At 49.7% G+C, this 19544-nt stretch overlaps 2 protein-coding genes across 8 annotated transcripts in view; both read left to right on the forward strand.

Annotated features, from left to right (window-relative positions):
- Positions 1 to 15019, forward strand: part of LOC144173890 (uncharacterized) — a 59814-nt gene extending 44795 nt beyond the window's left edge. For all 3 annotated transcript variants that reach the window (XM_077702199.1, XM_077702201.1, XM_077702200.1), the window contains 8 exons: positions 1 to 431; positions 1430 to 1703; positions 5903 to 6086; positions 6168 to 6210; positions 6367 to 6470; positions 10999 to 11091; positions 13058 to 13093; positions 13789 to 15019. In XM_077702199.1, the coding sequence (XP_077558325.1) occupies positions 1 to 431; positions 1430 to 1703; positions 5903 to 6086; positions 6168 to 6210; positions 6367 to 6470; positions 10999 to 11091; positions 13058 to 13093; positions 13789 to 14433 (1810 nt within the window). In that variant the 3' untranslated portion in view covers positions 14434 to 15019. The remainder of the gene's footprint in view (positions 432 to 1429; positions 1704 to 5902; positions 6087 to 6167; positions 6211 to 6366; positions 6471 to 10998; positions 11092 to 13057; positions 13094 to 13788) is intronic.
- Positions 15020 to 15691: 672 nt separating this feature from the next.
- Positions 15692 to 19544, forward strand: part of Pan3 (Poly(A) specific ribonuclease subunit PAN3) — a 43394-nt gene continuing 39541 nt past the window's right edge. For 2 of the 5 annotated variants that reach the window (XM_077702205.1, XM_077702206.1), the window contains exons 1-4: positions 15697 to 16072; positions 16949 to 17040; positions 17678 to 17803; positions 17986 to 18121. In XM_077702205.1, coding sequence (XP_077558331.1) covers positions 15898 to 16072; positions 16949 to 17040; positions 17678 to 17803; positions 17986 to 18121 — 529 coding nt within the window. In that variant the 5' untranslated portion in view covers positions 15697 to 15897. Of the gene's footprint in view, positions 16073 to 16160; positions 16356 to 16948; positions 17041 to 17677; positions 17804 to 17985; positions 18122 to 19544 lie in introns of those variants that run through there. The other 3 variants (XM_077702209.1, XM_077702207.1, XM_077702208.1) reach the window with 3 other exon arrangements.

Genomic DNA, 19544 nt, shown 5'->3' on the forward strand with positions numbered 1-19544 from the left:
GGTGGGGGAGGTGCGGCCCGGCTTCATGCCCCCGCAGTACCCGTGCCGGCCACCCTTTGGCGGGCCCAGTGACCCCACAGCGGGCATGGCCATGGGCGCGCCGCCGCCGCGGCTGGGCGGGCCCCCCCCGCCTCCGCAGGCGCTGCTGGCCTCGGGCCTGGGGCCCCCCGCCATGCCCTCGGCCATGGCCCCTCCCCCGAGGCCCCACCTGGTGGGGCCCCCCGAGGGGGCCCGACCGCCCGTGTTCCTGGTCGCCCAGGGGCAGCCCCCGCCCCCCATGCAGCCCCCCGCCATGCCGCCCCTGCAGCCCCCCAGCATGCAGCAGCCGCCTCCGTTCCAGCCGCCCAGGACGCAGGCCATCCCGCTGCCGTACCTGCCACCGACGCAGATGGTCGACGTGGCCCCCGCTGCACTGCCTCCTCCTCCACAGGGTGAGGGGGGCGCCCACACAGGCACCTAGATGAGTCGAGATTTTTCACTAGAGCTTCTGCCGAAAAGTCAACCCTTCAACCGATATACCGGTGATTGGCCTAATTTTTTTCCCCCATTTCTCGGCCGCAAGGTAAGGGGTTTGACATATATTCCGGCTTGACTTCTATTCCGACTTACATGGTAAGCTCCTTCCCTGACAGGATTCGCACTAATTGTGATAGGTAGCCACAGCTGTCAGTGTACCGAGACACCGACCTGCTTTTGGTGCCTGTTGACGCTTTTCCCCTTTTGTGCTTGCCACAGACTTGTTTTTATTTTGATGCCCGTATTGCACTGCATCTGTATCATTTGATGGCATGTGCATACAGTGGACATCGGCACACTGTCAGTGTGGCTAGCTCCTGTTAAACAACGTAAAGAACCTTTCTGGAGGCTCAGTGCTTCTTTCTACGTGAGAGCACTCTTTCCAGTTGACAAATACACCTCCTGACATAGCACCAGCTACGCCAGATGCAAGAACTGATGTGCTCCCACAATCAGTCCATGCACTCACGTTTTAGCACCTTGCTGCAGGGGGCTAGAGGACTTAGTCAAGTGAGTAATGCCCTCGTTTGGTTTGGACAATAAACAGCACATAAATTAGGTGGGATGTCATAGCCATGTCATGCGTACTGGGCCACTGGCATTTGCAGTACTGCAAGCGAGCTTTCTGTCAGAGAAGCCTTTGGCTGTGGCAATGTGAGCACTGTGCGCATTATTTAATGCACAAATGTGGGCCCGAGGCCCTCTGTGCCATGGCAGCTGGTCTCGTTTCAGTGTCACATGTGAAAGGCCTGGAAGCAAACAGGGCGCTCTGGGTTTCTTTGCGTTCGGCACTGCCTGTAGAGGGTCCGTTGGGTGCGTAGCTGGTGGCTGGTTTGTGGCAGCTGCCACACTTTGGGCCAGCTGCTTGCTGGTGCTCCGTGTCCGAAGGCTGTGCGTGCCGTGCCCCTTGCAGCCGCTGCCCAGCCAGCAGCAGCCCTGGACGTGAACGTGGGCGAGCTCTTCTCGAAGCTGGTGGCCGCCGGCATCCTCAAGCAAGGAGGCAACGGCAGTGGCGGTGCCGCCAGCGGAGAGGGCAGCGCGGCCTCCACGGAGCAGTTCGCCCCCGGGGCGGGCCACAAGAAGAAGAGGCGGAGGGCCCGGCAAGACCACGGCAGCAGGCAGGAACCCAAGAAGCCCACGGAGGGCATCCCCCAGCTCAGTTTCTCCAGGACGGACCAGCTCAAGATGTAAGGGATGGCCTTGCAAGGGGCCTGGCACAGCAGGGACGGAAAGGAAGGGTGGAAGAATGTCTTTCAACAACTTGTTGGTGTTGTTGAAAGACAGTGCTCGTTTTGTACTGTTTTTCCTTTCTGCCCTTGTTGTTCAGCGGTGCAAGCTTTTGTCGAGTTATAACCAACAAACCCAACTGGTTTTTAGTGCAGCCTGAAGTATGAGTGTGCTGTGGCAGTTTCACCTGCATTGGCACGTGATCCGTAAAGCCTCGCTGCGTGAACTGCCGCGTCTGTTGCTAAAGGGAACAGACTCGGAGGGGTTGTAAAAGGGGAAGAGTAATGAGTGGAAACAAGCCGTATTGCATTAAGGGGGGTGGGGGTCTTAGAATGGTAACAAATGGACAAAATGTCAATTTTGAGAAAATGCAATTTTTGGAATAATGGTACGTTCAAAAGCAATACCGCAAGTTGGGCTAGTTGGTGCATGATATCGAAAAAACTTCAAAGCGCACAAATAGACGGGGACAAAGAGGAGGGACACACACGTGCTTAAAGTGCGTGTGTGTGTCCCTCCTCTTTGTCCCCGCCTATTTGTGCGCTTTGAACTTTTTTCAGTACGTTCAAGTAGCTGCCTTCAAAATATCAACGCTGAATTCCATCAAGAAATACTCTAAAACCATGTTTTGAAATGCCTCGGGGGGCCACGAAATGCCCCGAATCGGGCAAAAGTTGTTTGAAATTCCCGCGCACGCCGCGGGCGATGCAGCCGACCAGTCGCCGCCATCTTGGCCTTGTTCTGAAGCTTGTTTCTTTGTGCTTATTTTGCGACATCTCAAAATGGCGTCGCTTTAGTAGAACGACCGCCCTTGCCAGTTTTCCAAAGGCGCCTTCTGGGCTGCCGATTGGCTGGAGTGCGCACGCGCGGTTTGAGTTCGTAGTCTGACGCCTCCCATTGGTCGGCGCGACTGCTACGTCAGTTTTCTTTTTTACACCATCATGGCGTCTGCTTTGTGCGTCTGACGGAGTCCGCTCTTCTGGCACAGCGCTTGCTTATAGTAGTTTTGCTAGACATTTTCGCGGTTTCTTCGGATTCTTTCATCGCACACTTTCGTGACTGATGCCAGGAGACATACGTTTGAAGAGGATGACCCGTCATGCGTACGGGAAGTGAATGCGTCGTCCGCTGACGTAGTGCGCTTTCGGGCCGCTCGACTCAGCCGGATCAAAATTGTTGGCCGCTTCGTATTGCTTCGCCTGTCCCATCGCCTGACCAACTACTTCAGGAATTCAGACCTGGTCCAAGCACATCTTGTCGACTTGACCATTACACGGCAGAGGAGATCGCCGCGCGTACGGAACATGCAGACGAGATCAATCGCGGCATGGAGACCAAATCACCAACGCAGCGGAAATTCGACCTCGTTGAAGTGGATCTGGCGCACTCGGAGGCAGAATCCGGCACAGATTTTGTCTAAGTGGATATAGTCTAAGTAGTGCTGCCACACTTCGGAAATACGTCAAATTTTTTCTTGCGCCGATGGCTCTTCTTTTTATTTTTTTATGATTTACTTCAGCGGGGCGCCGGCTATCGTTTGCGCATCCGCTAACGAGGGGCGCGCTGGGTATCGCCCACCTGGCAACCGGGCGCCTCTCGCTTCTTGCGCCTGCCACAGACCAAGGTCGCCTGCAAAACTGATGAGGCTCTTTTCTCCCCTTTTTTTGGTATTTTATGAGCGGTGCGCCGTCTATCGCTCCCGCATCCGGTTGCGCGTGCAGCGGCTGGTTTCGGTATCATCCTCCAGGTGCTTCCCGCTTTTTGCGCCCGCGAAACTGATGTATCTCTGATTTTGATTCACTCAAAAGGCGCCGGCTTGTTACTCTGTCGTTTTTATTTAGAATTTCTCTCATGTCACACATGAATAAACCACACATATGTAACAACATAAACAATTTTTTTTGTCACTTTATGGTCACCCTAAAAAAATTATAATTTTTTTTTCCGAAATATATTCATCCGAACAATTTAAATCGGCAATGAAAAAAATTGACCCTGAGGGGTCGCATTTGGTGAAAAAATTCGACCCTCAAAGGGTTAACCGGAAGTACGTCACGATGAAAGGGACGCAAAAGGGACATTTTCAAAAGGGACAGTTACGAGAATACCGCCCCAGGCCTTCGCATTTAAAGGAGCCATGAAGAGAAAACACAAGTTCGGTTCATTCAAAAGATTGTCTCGTTAGAATCATACTGACACCACTTTTAACGTAAACTTCGCTCAAATAAGCTACATAATTAGGAAAAACGGGAATGGTCATGCGACCCACCAGCTCATTTCCCGCAACAGAACCTATGTCGTCACATGGGCTAAGCTCTGCGATTGGCGGAGGCTGGCAGAAGCAGACGCAAATTAGGTAGAACTTACAAACTAGACGAACGAGCGATTTGCGCTTAAATTTAGGGCACATTCTTTACAAAGCAATAAGAATGATGGGACAAACAGTGGAAGTTACGAAAGCACATGTAAACATAGAAGTACTGATGCGTTCTGCTGTTCGTATTGCGCACAGCATGCTTTAGTTTCGCTGCACAGCACTACGGGGCTTGGGGTTGTCTCAGACGACACTGGCCGATTGACGCAATAAGCAACGGTGATCTTACGTGACCCCATTTGTCGAGCGAGCACTGTTTCAGGGAACGAATATTTTCTCCCAGAACAAAAACAAGCCAGGTTTAAATGCGGGCAAAAACAAACCAAACGCTTGCCACGGTATGGTGACGCCATCTAGGTTACGGAACGTAAAAAAACGCGGGAACAAACCAACACCGCTGAACAGGGTGGAGACAACCTTTGAACGGTCCCGTGCTGCCGCAATTGGGCCAACGGGCTCAATGCGTTATTCTTTTCGTTTCCCACGAGACCTAGCAACGCGAAACAGACAATATGATTCAAAATTTTTCAGTAAACCACGTTGCGGCGATAATTTTAGCGCGGTTTTGACACAATGACTTGCTTCGGCGGCGAGCGAGCAACTGAAAATGGTGGCGCCAACGTATACGTGTCCGTACCCTGTACGGCGGGTGCGTGAATGAAGGTACTCTAGGCTGCAGAGCGGTCGGTTTCAGTGATGTCACTTGGGACCACAAAAAGGCACGATTTAGTGGGAAAATCAAAATTTTAACCTAAATTGTTTAATTTCTCAGTGAATAAAGCACCGTTTGTATCCGTACAAGCGCTGGGGGCACTATACAACACGAAATCTTTCGAATAAAACCAACTTGCATTTTCTCTTCATGGCTCCTTTAAGTGCCGTGTGTTTGAGTTATGATAAATAAAGGATGACTTGCGAGGTAGGTTGCGATGTGGCTGGATTCGCGCATGTTTTGGTTATAGTGCGGATTTTTGCGGTTCCCGCGGCATAGTTCTAAGTGGTCTACACTGTAGCATGCCTGAAGCAACGTCAACACGCCCGACTTCGGGCAGTTCAGTGTCGCCGGAAAGAGTTCACTCTACTGGCGCAAGCTAAAGGGGCAGCTCTCGGTATGCAACACTTGGAAGACCTTGCTTCGTAGGTGCTGCGCTGTGCAGCTGGAACTGAAGGACAAGGTGACAACTTTTCTTTGCAAGCATTGGGCTCTGTGAAATGGATGGGTGGCGATGACCCCAGGATGCCTGGCCGCCTGCACAGACCGGCCCTCGTGGCATTCAACACATGACTGTCCCATGCTTGGCGCTTGCTTCGGGATGACATGACCTCGTGGAGTGCATGAGAAGTGCTCCATAAGCAATTCCCCGGACTGCACTGAGGACGAATTGCTGTGTGGGCAACAGCCATACAGAAGCGATTGTCCGACAAGACACTAGACGGCTTGAATGAACAACCTTAGACAAAACAAATGCTGACGGTTTCAATAAAACGATGTTGTGTACCTAACTTTTTTTCTCTCTCTCTCTCTCTCTCTCTCTCTTTTTTTTTTTTTTTCTGCAAGGTAAGGGGGTCCACCCTACATCTGGCTTGACCTATATTTCGACTTACACGGTAGCCTCCTGCTTGGCTTTCCTTTATAGGTTCCGTACTGCATGGTTGAGAGATGTTAATCACTGACTGCACTGATTGGTTGCAAACAATGAAGTTGGTGACCAGTGAGCGCTGTCAAACGTGAGCCGGTGCCAGCTTGCCGATCCGGCCCTGTCCCTTCTCCTGCCCCCCTTGCAGCAAGCACCCGAGCGTGATCAACGCCCTGCACGTGGGCACCCAGTGTGCCTCGTGCGGCCTGCGCTTCACGGACGAGAAGTGCGAGAAGTACCGGCAGCACCTGGACTGGCACTTCCGGGCCAACCGGCGGGACAAGGACGGTGCCCGCAAGGCCTTCTCCCGCAAGTGGTTCTACGAGGTCGAGGTGCGTCACGACGGGCTGGGGTCTTGGTGTGGTCTAGAAGGCGGGCAGTTTCGGAAGCTTAACTGCACCTTGTCTCTGCAGGATTGGATTCAGTTCGAGGAGATTGAAGATCTGGAAGAGAGGGGTACGCCTTTTTGCTTTTGCTTTGTTGTCAGAGCGGTGTCGAAGGTTGCTGATGTTTAAACTTGGACATTGCTGCCTCTGCATGCTTTTCTCGTGTGTGGCACATGCTGGGCCAGCGGCCTTGTCTGTAACGCACCCTCTGCCGCTTCCTTGGCAGCACGGAGCTTCTTTGAGCAGCAAGCGACTGTGGAACAGGACCAGAACAGCAACTCGCCCATGACCGTCAAGAGCGTCCCAGCTTCGGGCGATGAGACGGGCAACGTAAGTCGGGCCTTCCTTTTTCAAAGTACTCCCTTCCTCCCGCTCTGTGGAGTGAGAACATGGAAAATAAAAGCTGAGCAAGGTTGTTTCCTTGTGGGGCCACCCTTTCCTTACCAGGCTGCTCAGTTTAGCAGGAGAGTTACCGTCAAACGCGGTGATATCGAACTTAAAAAAAAACCGTCTATCACTTCGATATAGCTGATGATTTGATATAAGCAAGTTAATTAAACGTCATAAAAGCGGATGCCATTTGACGATTTATTAATGAAACTGCCTTACGTTCGCACGAAATAGTGCTGTGTCTTCTGTTTATGACGTGAGCCACTCAGCTATAATCAGTTCTGCAGAGACTCCACCTTCCACCAGCAGTATGCCATTTTGTCAAGTCCTTCCTTCACAACCGCTCGTTCTCTATCCGCATAGGCAAGGAACGCGTGGGACACTTTGTTTCGGAGCGAGGCGTGCCTCAGGGCTCCGTATTGTCTCCTGTGCTGTTCAACGTGGCCCTATTACCCTTGGCGTGGCAGCTGGATAGCATACCGGACACGTTTTTTCTCGTCTATGCGGACGATATCACTGTGTGGTCGGTGCACGACATGTTGTCTCGTCAAGAAGCAGGTCTACAGGCTGCCGTGGACATTACGTCACAGTGGTGTTCGCTTATTGGCCTGAAGCTGTCTCCGCAAAAAACCACTTACATGTCTGTCACAAATCGTAGTGGTCGAGAACGGCTGTTGCAGACACCGATATCCCTGTTCTTGAATGGTGAACCCCTTGCCGCCACTGATCATATGTGTATACTGGGACTGGAAATCAGTGCAACTGGGTCGGCATCCTCATAGGTCCGCTGCACCCGACAAAAGGCCACCAGAATGTTACACTTGTTCCGCCGAATCGGCCAGAAGTCAGGGGGTGCCTGCTCTCAAGTCATACGTACGCTAGTGCGTGCTATCTTCCAGCCTCGACTAGTTTACCAAGCCCAGTTCCAACACCTCACCTTGCGCGACTGGGATCGCTTAGAAACTGCAAATAGAGAAGCAATGCGAGTTATCACCGGACTCCCTCGCATGACCTCTATACCGACACTTCAAGCCGAAGCGCAACTGAACACGCTGGATGAAATCGTACATCAGCGTCGATCGGCTCGTCGTTTAAAAATTCAATCGATTCCCGCCGCGGCAGCACTTGCACACTACTACGATCGTGCTTCGCCTCTGCTACCTCGCTTAGCGGAGCCCCCTCCATGGCAGCGACCTCAAGCTACGGACAACCGGCCTCTAGGGTGCATAAAAAGCATTCGCCCCCAAGAGAAGCAGGCCAACCCACCGCTCCTTTTTGACTCGCCAGAGGGCCTTCAAGCGCATGTGGACGCAGGGGTAGCCGACGGCATCCTCTACACAAGCCTTGTCTGCCCCACTATGCCATCCATCAACCAGACATGCTCGTATTTCACAGAGGCGCCACTTCCTTCTCTGTTGGCGGAGCTGGTTGCCATTCGAGATGGCCTGTGTGCTTTAGCTTCTGAGCTCGGCGCTGCCCCACCACTGCGCTTGGTGTTATACACCGATTCCACTCAGGCTGTTCGAGAGCTCCGGCGCGTCAACAGTACACTGGGCATTACATGCGAGGTGCACCAGATACTCCAATCATTCCCGTGCCGTGTTCGCGTCCTCTGGACCCGCCGGAGCACGACCACGCACGCCCTCGCCGACTCAGCCGCTCACCCGCAGCAAGTGGTGTACCCACTCCCGTTTCTACTGCTCTCACTGGAAGACACCCTACTCATCAAGAAAGATATTCTTCGGCGCTCCACGCGTGCCCTTCTCCCTCCGCGTGGGTCTGACCTTCCTGGCGGCTTAACCCGTCGTGAAGAGGTCGTGCTTCGAAGAATCCGCCTGGGCGTCGCACTGACGCCTGCTGTGCGAGCAACGTGGACTTCTAGTCTTGCAGATCCCTCCCCGACCTGCCCCTACTGCCCTGCCCCTGTTGCTGAAGCGACATTGGAACATTTGCTAGGGACGTGTCCAGGGCTTCAATCAACCCAAGCTCGACACATGGGGCCCACAGGACATCGCCCAGGGCGACCTCCAGATATCCATCGGTGGGCGCACGGCTCACTTTACAAGAAACTGTTGGAATTTATTTCCGAAACTGGACTCTATAGTTTCCTGTAGTGCGCCCGCCTCACACTGTGTGTCTTTCTTTCTTTCCTTTTTTTTTTTTTGCTTTCCTTTGTCGTTCCCCTGTCCTGTTTGGTCTATTGTTTTCCTGTCATCTATGCCCTGTGGCAAAATGGCGCAATAAAAAAAAAAAAAAAAACCTTCACTGCCCGAGACAGTGTTTAGGGGGGCAGATGGATCTTTGGGGCCAAAGACGGTCAAAAAATTGTTTTCTGAAAAATGGCATTTTTGGCAACCATGGCCATTTTTTATCACTGCAAGTTTTCTCATCAAAAGGCACCATATTTTATTGCAAATAGCATTTTAGAGTGCACTCTACACCTGTTTGCGCAGAATTCCGTGGTAAAACGGCACTTTTCTTGCAACGTGAAGCTAGCGCTTTGCCAGCAGTTATCTCTGCACCAAGAGCAAGACCGCCTAATTTTTTTTTTGCTTCTGATGCTGAAATGTGTGGCGAAAACAATGTTTGAAACAAAATTTTAACTGGGGGCTTTGGAAAATTATTGTGTTCAATTGACACCACCTGTGAGCCATTTCTGGCAGAGCACAGCAGTAGTGAAGTTCAGTGTGTTGTAAAATGTTCAAAAATAGCTAAACCGAAGAAGTTCTTCCAAAGTTGTATTATTTAGTCATTTGTGTGCCTAGCCACATGGCAATGGCCATTCTGTATGGAGTGGTTATTTTGTAATTGTGACCCACAACAATGGCAATTAACAATTATTTTAAAAAGTAATCATCTTGCAAAAAGGTCTAATTGCAGATTTCAAATCGGCACAAAAAAACTCCATAATGCTGTGAAGTTTCATAAAAATTGCACAGTAAACTAAAAAAATACCTCTAAGACTAGTCCTGTCGTCTTAAAGAGTTGGGCAGCTGAGGCTGTGAAGAAGTGCCGGACTAGTGCGAATTCACCAATCACCTCAGAGGCTCCTATCAAAGTATCGTAATTGCTTTCCTTGTTGCACCTGCTTTCACTTGCACTCGGTACGATGTTGGCAATGTAGTCTTACAAACTCTCCTATGGTCGCAACACCATCATCCATAAACTCGCTGACCGATCTAGAAACGTCATCTAGGATTTCACACAGCTCGCTCCACACTTAGGCAACACTAGCGATGGCTTCATTGCACTCCTCAGGATTTTCGAAGTCATCACTGGCAAGTGAAATACAGCATGGATTACCAACTTGCCCGCACCTACAGTCTGCATCACTGGCACGCACAAGCAGCAGGTTTGAAGCAGTTTCGAGCGGCTCCTTCAGTAACATCTGCCCAGAGCCTACTGTGAGAAGTTTAATCAAAGCTCCCTGCCGAGTGTGGTGAGCGTGCTCCGAGGAATCTCGTGCACCCCGAGGACATCTAGCTTCTCACCGTGTTCGACTCGGTTTATGATTGCCAGGTTCATGGCGAAATGCAAATTCGGCCGCTTCGCGCTAGCTAGAGCCGTCAAACATTTCTAGCGCTAGCCACCATAGCTACACTTTAGGAAAAAAAGTCCCCAAAATGCGAACAGCACAAACACAACACAATGAAAAAAAGAAAGGCAGATGGTCCAGGATCATTTTTTTCATGGGGGTACAACAAGGGTGAGCAAGAAGGAGGGGAAAGAGCCGCCCGCTGCTTATGAGTGGCTGGGCTAAACCACTTTTAGGGGTGTTGGAACGCCAACTTGCGGGGGCACTCTTGTGGCATTTGCATTTCGATATAATGGGTGTAGCTGGTATTTTTGTTTGACGTGGCATAATTTTTGCTATATATTCTCACTGCAAATATATCGTGACCACAAATAGTTCACTATACAGTCGAACCCCACGGTAACGAAATCCCACAAGTATGAAATTCTTGCCACAACGAAATATTTTCACATCCCCGGCGGTCGTCTCTAGACGCCCGTGTATTTCATATCTTGCGGCAACAAAATGTTTTTGGGAGTGATCCTGCATTAGCGAAATTCGCTCCAAGTCCGGTCGGCATTTTAAAAGCGAATTTGTTGGCTTTCCCCGGTGGTTTCGTTATTGCAGGGTTCTACTGTAGTCGGGTTCGTCTGTCATCCTACCTCATCGATAGACGTAGGATTATAGAAAGTTGTAGGGGGAATGCATTGGTTTTTTTTTTTTCCTTGCATTTTTCTCTCACTGAACTCAAATCCTAGTGCTGGTTAGAAAGTTAGGCCTGGACTAGAGCGTAGCCTTAATACTGTTTGTTCATTTGTATAAAAAAGGGATCCAGGCGGTTTATCATGTTAGTGTGCATTAAAGTTGGCACCACACTTGCTTCTGCCCCCTTCCGTGGCCCCCTCCGAGAGCCATGCTCAGCTGCCACTGTGCCCTCCTCTTTTCTTTCCCCAGACGTGCGCAGTGTGCGAAGAGGCCTTCCAGCTCTTCTGGGCCGAAGAGGAGGAGCAGTGGCACTTCAAGGACGCCATTCGTATCGAGAATAAAGCAAGTGTCTCTTTCCCTCTGCACTGCTGCTGCCCACCCCACCCCTCTCGGTCAAGCGTTGTGCGTGTGTGTGTGCATGGCTTACGTGGTGTACTTTGTGGTCACTTTACCTCAGTCCCTGTCGTGGGATTCCTCTGAGCGACCTTAACGCTGGAAAAGATTTTGCTTGGGATATTTACTCGAGTCTAGGCCAGCCACAATACTAAGCAGACCACAGAAATTTCTAAACTAAACGGCATAGATTAGCCACGAACCTGCTTTGGTTCACTCAACATCGTCATCATTGCTGGATTCGTTGTTACTGTCCTTGTTGCTGCCACCCTCGTAGAGTGCGCGTATATTCGGGGCTGTCAGGTGTATTTGCAGTGATGCACTCTTTAAACAAGCCTACAGTTAATCTTCCCAGAAGGTCATCCTAGGCTTGTCTGCAGACCCCCTACAATGCAGATGTTTCTTTTATCATTGCCGAGTTGCCACCGTGCCTCGAGGTTTGACGCTCTCTCAGCTGCCGGAACAGCTTTATTTAAAAGGATGCCGCTGTACCAATTATTTATCTACTGATGTAATGACTTGAAGCAGGCAAAATTGTGCTGCCCATCATCAGTGTGGGCAGTTCTGCCGTTTGTGGACCGGTAGGCCTGGCCCCACCCGGCCCAATGCGTTGCACTGAGCATGCATGGTCAGAACGCTGGCCTCTCACTTGCGCCTTGGTTGGCTACAGCTATGGATGCCGGTGGCTGAAATACTCTTTTTAGCAGAATTTCCAGGCCCCGCTAACTGCGTGCCACTTTTCAGACTTTTAAATGAGTACTCGGCACCTCTGATATAAATCCTCGAGCCTAAGCTGACCGATGACACTTGTATCCTGTTTTTTAAAAGAAGTATCAGCTTAGAATCTAGTAAATATGGTACTTTCTTGGTATTCTGTGCTCACTTTTCTGACAGACTATTTCATGTGTTGCGGTAGCAATAAATTGTACGTTTAGCTCTCATTGCTGTGTTCATGGCTAGTGATAGTCACCATTTATGCAGCTATCCAAATTGGTTGTTTTCCATCCACTTTGAAGGCGGAAATTGCTATTCACATGGGTCTTTTTCTCATACATCGGACATGTCTGGATTGGCATATGCAGGGCATCCCAATGCATGGAGGATTAAACAAAGGTGAAAGCAAGGCCATGCAAATGTTGGCAAGAATTATGTGTAGGAGGACTAACCAGTGCTTTTTCCTCTTTCCTAAATCAATTGGTTTTCTTCAACTAGCAGCTATGTTTTAGATGCAATTTTAACCTCCCGTAGCTCTGTGAACGTTCATTCAGCGGCATAGGGTGAATCAACTGCCGAGGAATCTCAAACCATACAAAACCTTTTCTCTTCTCATTTCCCTCATAGCAATTCAATAATTCAAACATTTGGTTACTGTTTGCGTTTTAGTAAACTGGAGCTAGAGGGATGCGGTACTGCAGTGTGGCAGGAATTAAATTCAGTACTACTGTGTGCTGAATGGATTGGTCAGTTTCGGCCAAATCAAGCGTGCTTTTCCAAATAGCTTTTGCCCCGCCGGACCACAAAGCAAAAACATTCTCTGTGCGGTTGGTAATAAGGTTTCCTGATTTTTTGATTAACTTGATATTTTTATAGCCAGTGGGGTGGTCGCTGCATATGACAAACTCACCACTGGGCATGTGCATGTTTCACCATGGGCTGCTTGCTAGCACACGTGATGTTGCACACTATACGCCATGTGAAAAAGAAAGCTTATGAGAGGCCCCAGTAGCCATCGGAACATTGGAATAAGTGTGGCGGAAGTCACGTTTAGGTGATCGCACATGTCACGTTTCATATTTTGTTCTTTATCAAGTTGTGGTTTGCAAAAAAGGATCAAAATGCATCAACCGCCATTCCACTTATTTGCAGCGTGCTTTGCTTTTTGTTAATGCGGCTATTTGAAATGCTTTGTTGGCAGGTGTACCACCCGGCCTGCTACGAAGACTTCAAACGGGTAAATTTTCGCTTTATACTTTTTGAGTTGGCATTGCGTTTTGTCCAGTGTTTATCGCGAGAGCGTAACGTACTTGCCGTTGGCTTCAGTAAATGGTTATTTTCTAGCGTATTGACTCGTGTGTCCATTCTTGCTGCTGTGGAAAGCAAAAGAATGACATCCCAATCCTTCCTTTCCCTCTTCACTGCCTTCGTCCCTTTGCCTCCTGTTCTTTTTTCTCGTCTTAATTGGCCTTTCCTCTCTCCCCCCACATTTGAACGCACTGTTGCCCTGATTGAGGCCAATAAACGTTGCCCTGGCTCATGTCTATTGCTGAGTCTTTGCTGTCCAAGCTTGCAAATGAGAAGAGAACCACTGGCCTTGGGTATTGTCCTGCGATGCACTCTAAGCAAGCTGGGTATGCTTGGAGTCCGCAAAATGCGTTTGTAGCACCGGGCTGCCTTTTTTTTTTTAGCTTCCTACATGCTTATCTTTACTTTGGCAAGTGCTTAAAGAAGACACTGGTATCTTTCGGCCAAACATTTGAGGCGACAGCACTGGGTGAGGTGAACTATCCCTAAATCCATAGTGGGGAATTGCAGGCTGCTGGGAATGGGGGGAGACATCCCAAATGGGGGGCTGCCAACTCCGTGTGGTGGGTGGGGGATGGGTTGCTCTTAAGTGTGTCCGCATTTCTGATGCCCTGGCGCTTCCAGGCGGCAGAAGCTCCTAGTCCCGTCAAAATGGAGCCAGAAGAAGAAGCTCAACCGGAAGCCGCCTCGGAAGACAAGCCGATGGAAGTCGATGTCAAGGAAGAAGCCGTCGAAGCAGCGGGCGAGGGTGAGACGCCTGCAGTCGACACGGACAAGCGCGACGTGGAGATGGCCGACGTGGCGGCCGACGCGGAGGCGGTCGAGGGGAACGGTGATGGCGCTTGTGTGGAGGGGGGATTGCGAATAAAGGATGAGAAAGCTGACAGCAGCGAGATGCAGGACGATCCCGTAGTGGTGGTCGATAATCTCGGGGAGTTTGGGGTGTCTCTGAGTGACGTTGAACAGAGCGGTGGCGAAGAGGAGCGGGCGCCTGAGACGACCGAGCCGCCAAAGGTCGTTGTCAAGGGCACAGGGGGCATTGTGATGAAGGTCAAGGCGGAGAGCATTCAGGCCCCGGCCTCACCCGTGCCCGCCCCGGCTACCGACGCGCCCGACGCCGCTGCTGGCACCACCGAGCCAGCGCCTGCCGCCGACGAGCCGACGAGTGAAGACGAAGAGTTCCGACCACCCACTCCTGACCCGCGCTTTCAGTCACTGCCTCCGGTTCAGAGGGGCAACGAGCTCTCTGGCCTTTGCTGCATAATGTGATGGGGTTGCGTTCTGTGGGTTTGCATCATCAGCGGGGAGAACTGCAGTTAAATCTCGGGGGGTGGGGGGGATTACGCTAGTCTTTTTCTGGGTGCTTTCTTAATGGCATTGCCGCGGTGAATTGCATGGAAAGCACTCTGTTCATTCTTTTTCACTCCCCGGTAGGTAAGTCATTCAGGAGGGAGAGCATTGAGTACTGCGCATTTGTGAAACAAGGAAAACGTTTTGTTCTACCACTTATGAAGTAGCAGCTGCTAGCCCCTTTTTCTATCGGGATACGTAAACTAAGAAGACGTTGTACACCGATATTTTTCAACGTGTAGCTAGCCCATTGGTAAAAACTGGCCTTTTGAGCATAGGACAAGTGAACTTTGTACAGACCGAGACTGCCTCTGTATATAGAATTTTTGTAAATAATTGAAACATTTATTTTCGTGTACAAAAGTGTACAATAAAAAAACGATCACCTTTCTTCAGCGTTTGCTTTTGGTGTTAACTTTTCTACTTTTTTTTGCCTATTCATACTTGGTTTTGCAACAAGCTCTTCATGTACTCAGTGACACTAATAAATCGGCATTGTTTTGAATTTTTGTGTGTGGTTTTGCAAGCCACGTTGAAGCTTCTCTGCTCCGTGGCTGGTGACTGCTGCATGATGTTTGTCCCCTGCTGTCAATTGCTTGTGAGGTGTAGCTTGGAAGCAGAGCTTTGTTGCTAATGCATGTGTGTATCGCGTGGTTAGATTGTAGTTAGATTGTATTCTGTAGTGCTGGATCTGGTGTACTGCTTTAGTGAGCAGCGGGTAGGGAAAGTAAATTACAGTCTGCATACATTCAGGGTGCCTGTGCCAAGGCTGCCACAAGTGTAACAGGTGTATTAGTAAAACATAGCAATTAGGCTATCCCAAGCATAACGAAAATATAAAGCGTACTGCGAAACCGACATTACGACATTACCCATATGTTAGTTTCAGTAATATTAGCAACTCCTGCCATGATAGAGTTGCTGTTTATGCTCCCTCCTGTTGGGAGCATGTACAGTATACTGTTTGTTTACTGTAATGTCGTAAGCCAAAACGACATTAGGCGCCATCGTGTGCCGTGTAGATGACGACCTGGGCATACTTCTGGGTGGTGCTGAATTACGCAGTCAAAGGTAAGTCTCGATGACGAGTGGCCCCCGTGGAGCGATCCGCCAAGCAGCTGATCGCAGCGTGCAACCAGCCGACGGTGGCGCCGCGGCACAGCCAGGCAGGGAACTGCAGCGTGCATCGGGACGGTTTCGGGGTCACGACGTCACGAAGTCGCTTGACGCACTGAGATGCGCGCGCATCGCACACTAGTGCATTTGTGTTTGTTTATGCTTTGCGTAGCCGCAAGGAGCTGATGTACTGCTACAAGAACGCGCTGATGGACCCGACGAGCGATGAGATGAAATCCTGAAACCCGCCGTGGCTTTCTCGGGAACATGAACGGTTCCCTTGGAGGGCCGAAGAAAACCGCAATATGTCGATACTTCGCCACCGGAGGAACTTGTTTCTACGGTTCCGAGTGTCAGTTCCTTCACGGACCGTCTACCTGCTTGAACACTGACCTGGGATTACGTGAAGCACAACTGTCACTGATGGTGCGGACACCCGAAGGTGAGTAGACGCGTAGGCGCGCCGCCGCACTGCCTGGTGCGTCATATCGACTACTGGCAGACTGCGTGACCGAGTCAAAGCTGCGTTGCGCAACGCGCAAGCTTCCCCACACTGCACCACCACGGCTGGCTGCTGTGAACAGCTGCACGCTACGACAGCAGGCCGCTCGAAATCGCCCTGCTCGAGATGGCCATCGTGAATTTGTAGGGAAAAAGTAACCGTCCGTCGCTCGTAGGTTCCAATGTAAAGATTTAACGCTGTCATCCGGGACTAGCCATGACAAGTAAGTTGAACTGGCATGCTTTTGGAAGCTTCACGGCCTGTCTAGGCTAAACAACCATTGTTTGTTTTTGTGGCAGCCGTAAGCTTCACTTGCCTTTGTTTACTACGGGCGGCGGTTTTGGGTGCCGGGGAGCCACTTAGGTGCGCCGACTCGATGTCAGTAGCGTGTACGACGTATTTGAAGGCACGTGAAATGTCAGCTGCCCACAAGCTCGGCGTATGGTTCGTTTGGCACGAGATTGCGGGCAAGCTGAGCGCGTGGGGGTGGACGGCTTACATCGCATATGATCAAACCGCTTCCCCCCCAACCGCCCCCGTCTGCAGATGTATCACGTAGTTGTAAATTAGCCTCATTTTGCTGCTGGTCTGCTTTTTTTTTTCAAGGAAGCTAGGAGTTGCAGTTAGCGTTCGAGGGGCTTCGCTCAGAGCGGTTAGCTTTCCTCCTCTCTCATGTGAAGTTCCCGTACCATACGACATGATCGCGGCGGTTCTTTTTGCACGCTTATAACTTTTTTTACCATTGATGCCGAAGGCGAGTACGCTGACTCTTCAACGCCGCGTAGAAACCAGTGTGCTGAAAAGTACAAATTTCAGGTACAACAAGTCCTGCCTTGGACCCAGTTTTTCAAGCTTTTTCACCACCATCGAACCTTCCGGCCGAGTCGAAGCTGAAAACGTACATGAATGTGAGTGTGTATGTTGCTTGTGCGAGCGCGGTGGGATAATCGTTTGCGGCACTCTTCCAAACACAAGTGGGCACGTTCGCGTTGGCAGGTTGACGGCACCTCGCCGTGACCTTGAGCTACTGCGTCCGCTTTTTTCGCTTAACCTGGTTGCGTAGTTTTTGTTCAGGCTGTGTTGTCGAATTCGTTTGCAACCAGTACATTACTTTCTCTCTTGATTATGAAATTGTCTTAAAAATTGATGAAATTGTTGCTGACAATGATTACAACTATAACAGTATCACATGAGAGTTTTAGTCCTTATGTGATCTCGTAATGGACATTTTGTAAATGACACGATTGTGAAACAACTACGTGTGCACCTAACCTTATTGCGTAGTTTTTGCTCAGGCTTTGCACTGGAATGTTTACAACCAGTACATTACTTCCTCTCTTGCTTATAAAATAAGGTTAAAATGTTGACATTATCACTGATAATGATTACAGCTATAAGAGCATCCTAATAAAGTTGTAGGTTTTATATATTCTCGTAATGGACATGTCTTGGATGCATGCATTTTTTGTAATACCACGACTGTGATGCAACTGTATCAAAGGGGATTCCTGGGCCTCCTACTGAAAAAATCTTTAAATGTTTCAGGTATCTGCACGCACAATTTCGCCTTCTTCCTTGGACAAATCTAAAATGTTCTCGTCATCACACAGCATCTCACCAAATGAAATTACAAATGCCATTTCATCATTGGCACTGGACTCCGCAAGGAAGGTAAAACCTTTTAATGGACTACTTATTTCGGGCTAGCTATTAATGGCATGGTACAAGTTACTTGGGCTTCAGTTTGTGTGCTGGCGCTTACAAAGCAGCTGCAATCAATGCTTTCGTTTTGTTTGTACACACAGCTGTTCTCTAGAACGGCCTAACTTACGACTGTACTTTTCCCTCGACAGACCCCCAATCCAACTGCTGCCGAATTTGTACCGATGAACAGCATTATGGGCCCATTAACGCACAGCACAAGCACACCGTCTTTCTCGCAGTTTTGCGGCAGTCTAAACCCTGCTAGCGGCCCTTACAGCCGTGCCGGTAAGTTTTATTGCCTTTACCTGTCTTGGCCGTTAACCATTCAGTCAACACACATCGAGGAACAAGCAGAGCAACATTTCTCTTGACTGAAGGTGTGAAACGGGTGCTTATTATCAAGTTTTTGCACAGATTAGACCAAAATTAGTTCGTAAATCTACGCAACAGCCCTCTTTACAGCCAAAGTTTAGTATCGGCACACACATACAGTTTGACCTGAATAGGTGAAGGGCACAATTGTCTCAGGGGGTATAGTAGATGCTGTTTCTAGGTGGTTCTGAGAAATCTTGTTAGGTTGCCTACTTCGCTGACCAGGGCCGAAATTTTGACACAATTTCTTCTGCACTGAATCATCGTCCTCATGCAATGCATGACTGTAATAGGAAAACTGGCCTGTGTAGTTTGCGCTACTGCATTTTGAAGTGAGTTAAACGTAGGTAAACAGGTGTATTGTCCTGTGACAGTATAATTATTTGTTGACTAAAACTTACCTGAGAAGCCGATGGAGACAAGTTTCTGTGTTTCCACCAAGTTTTTGTTCCCATTTGTGACATTTGAGCTGTTAATTTTCTTACTTTTTGATGATTTTAGTGCGAGACAGCTAGAAAAGAACGATTTTTTTTTTCACAAACATTTTTTTCAAGAGGGATATTGGTTTTAAAGATGCCTGTAGGCATTGTTGGTGTGGTGTGCCAGCTCTGCAAATGGCACTTCCATAATCCCACATTGAGACCTTGCCTGTGCATCATCGAATACGCCAAGCCGTGCCTTGCCTCAGTGTCCAGTCTGCACCTGTTTGTCAACTTCTCCCTTTCGTGGTTGTTAGCATCTACTCATTACTAGTCACAATGCGTCGTGTTTTATCAAACTGTACCTCTTCCTAATAATGTTTGGGGCGTTTCCTAAGGAACACCACCCTAGGGGCCGCTTGGTCTAGTTGGTTCACCTTTGAGACAAATGAGGAGAATGCGACGGCAGAGCTGTGCACAGGCTACAAATTTGGCCGAGGCCCGAGACCATAACCCCACTGCCCGGCCACGCATTCGCGATCCATATAATATAGGGCCCCGCATCTGCTTGGAGCATGTTTGGCAGTAGAAACCTACATAAAGAAGATAAAAAACACCCTAGTTGAAATAATGACAGGCAAAAACAACCTAAAACGGGCAACGCAACCGCTGAAAAGTAAAAACCAAGAGCTGTAACTGACCTATCGTACTTTCCGGTCTATAAGTGTACTTTTGTTTAAGTCGCATTCCCTTAAAATGAGGGTTTTTCCGAAGAAAAACGTATATAAGACGCACCCGTGTACAAAACGCACTTGTTAATCAGGTAAACTCATAGAGGATCAGCTCACTAGAAAGTCCGCCGAAAGTACATGGTTGCAGCGGCCGCCGCCTCTGAACGCATCCCCCGGTAAGCAGTG

The sequence above is a fragment of the Haemaphysalis longicornis genome, unplaced genomic scaffold (assembly GCF_048455015.1).
Source record: "Haemaphysalis longicornis isolate Haplotype H1 unplaced genomic scaffold, Haemaphysalis longicornis Haplotype H1 scaffold_3, whole genome shotgun sequence".
In the NCBI taxonomy this organism is placed as follows: domain Eukaryota; kingdom Metazoa; phylum Arthropoda; class Arachnida; order Ixodida; family Ixodidae; genus Haemaphysalis; species Haemaphysalis longicornis.